This window comes from Hevea brasiliensis, chromosome 6 (genome assembly GCF_030052815.1).
Source record: "Hevea brasiliensis isolate MT/VB/25A 57/8 chromosome 6, ASM3005281v1, whole genome shotgun sequence".
Taxonomy (NCBI): domain Eukaryota; kingdom Viridiplantae; phylum Streptophyta; class Magnoliopsida; order Malpighiales; family Euphorbiaceae; genus Hevea; species Hevea brasiliensis.
The window spans coordinates 5,990,969-5,993,033 of record NC_079498.1 but is presented as its reverse complement, the minus strand read 5'-3'; the positions used below and the strand labels follow the sequence as shown (position 1 = coordinate 5,993,033).

At 33.8% G+C, this 2,065-nt stretch overlaps 1 protein-coding gene across 1 annotated transcript; it reads left to right on the top strand.

Annotated features, from left to right (window-relative positions):
• Positions 1–2,065, top strand: LOC110645512 (40S ribosomal protein S15a-1). The gene is made up of 4 exons (XM_021798714.2): positions 1–145; positions 991–1,141; positions 1,244–1,404; positions 1,780–2,065. The coding sequence occupies exons 2-4, from the start codon at positions 1,009–1,011 to the stop codon at positions 1,876–1,878; spliced, it is 393 nt and encodes a 130-aa protein (XP_021654406.1). The 5' UTR covers positions 1–145; positions 991–1,008; the 3' UTR covers positions 1,879–2,065.

Here is a 2,065-nt window from a genome sequence, read left to right as displayed (position 1 = left end):
GATTCTATAGCAAATAGGGACAATTTCGTAAATCGATCCAACCAAATACGCTCTAAATAACGCCTCAAAAGGGAAGACTAAAACCCTACTGCTCCTTCTTCTGCTCTGCTCGTCCTACCAGACACAGCTCCTCTTCTGCTCTCCGGTAAATATGTCACTCTCCCCTTTCTCTCTTAGCGTGTACAAGATAGCAAGCACTGAAATTCTCCATTCGTTTTATTTACTTATTTATTTTTCATTTATACTGAGCGTATGGATGATGATTCGTTTCATAAATCTAGGGATTTGCTCCGTTTCTTTCTTTATCATCTTGTTTCAATGATAGCGTTTGAAATTTACATTGAACTGTTTGATGCAAATCTAGATCTATTAGTTTAACTGAAGGAGGTTTTTCAATTAGGTTCGCTGATTATGATCAGAAAAAAGAAAACTTTTGTTGGATTGTGGATAATGCTTTTACTGTCTCCATATCAACATTCTTCCTGGCTCTCACTTTTGTTGAAGTTGTTGCTCAAATACTGTGTGATTCACTTTGCTTTTGTGGGATTCGGAATTTTGTGTTATGGGATGTTTGGTTCGGGGCAGAGTGTTTGTGGCAATGTTGGGTTTAGTTCTGTTTTTGGGTTATAATATTTTTTGAGAATATGATTTGAAACTTATCATCTTTTTGTGTGCAATATATCTTTATTCTTGTTGCCTATTTGAATTATTATTATTACTATTATTTTTTATGTAGAAGCAGCGTTACAGATTGTAAGTTTGATTTAACTTTCTTGATGTCACTTAGATCAATAGAAGCTAAGCTAACATAAAAAATATGAGTGCATTTTTTTATTTGTTTACCGCTAATGAAAATCTCACTTGTTTCAACTATTATTGTTATTTTTCCTGCATATGTCCTTGTGTTAGTTGAAATGCAAATAGCATACTCTTTTCCGCTTGCTTTTACATTTTTTTAAATGTTAATTTGATATTTGTTAACAATTTCAGTAGTTTGCATTTGGAAGAATGGTGAGAGTCAGTGTTTTGAATGATGCTCTTAAGAGCATGTATAATGCTGAGAAGAGGGGTAAACGTCAAGTCATGATCAGGCCATCCTCAAAAGTGATCATCAAGTTTCTTTTGGTCATGCAGAAGCATGGTTTGTTAATGCTCAAATTGAGGCTTTTACCCTTACTTAAGTATTGAATGGTACCATAATTTGTAGAAGCTGGTTTTTATATTTTCTGTATTTATATTGCAGGATATATTGGAGAGTTTGAGTATGTTGATGATCACAGAGCTGGCAAAATTGTGGTTGAACTGAATGGACGGTTGAACAAGTGTGGAGTTATTAGTCCTCGTTTTGATATTGGAGTCAAAGAGATTGAAGGTTGGACTGCTAGGTTGCTTCCTTCAAGACAGGTGAGTCTTAAAAACAAAGTTTGCAGAGAACAATAGTTTCCAATCTGATAGAAATTGATTGTGGAAAATTTTTTGCTAAATAGGATATCTGGGAGTTTGGTTTTAGTTCTGTTTTTGCCTTTTCTATTCAATTGGAAAGTAATTTGATGGATAATTTGATGGATGTTATTTTGTCTCTTAGTCCTAGGTCTAGTTTATGGGAACAGATGAACAGATTTTTTTAGGCTCATATATGTCCATGTTTGATTGCATTATTGTTATTGTATTAAAAGTTTTATCTACAGATAATGTTGTGTTGGTAGTCATTAGCATTTAGCCTTTGCAATTCTTCCTCCACCCTGAAGGGTATCTAATTTTTATAATGAACATATGCAGTTTGGCTATATTGTCCTGACAACATCTGCTGGAATTATGGATCATGAAGAAGCCAGGAGAAAAAATGTTGGAGGCAAAGTACTTGGTTTCTTTTATTGATCAGAGCTTTTGGGATAATTTTTGGATTACCACTGAGTAGTTTATCCACCTACCCAAATTTACATTTAAATGTCTATGTTTTCAATATTTTATACTTAGTTAAACTCTTGCTTTGGTTGTTATTCTCAGATTCTGTTCTAAGCGATTGGAGTTTTTGAGTGCCAAACCTTAAGTTGTTGCTTGCTAA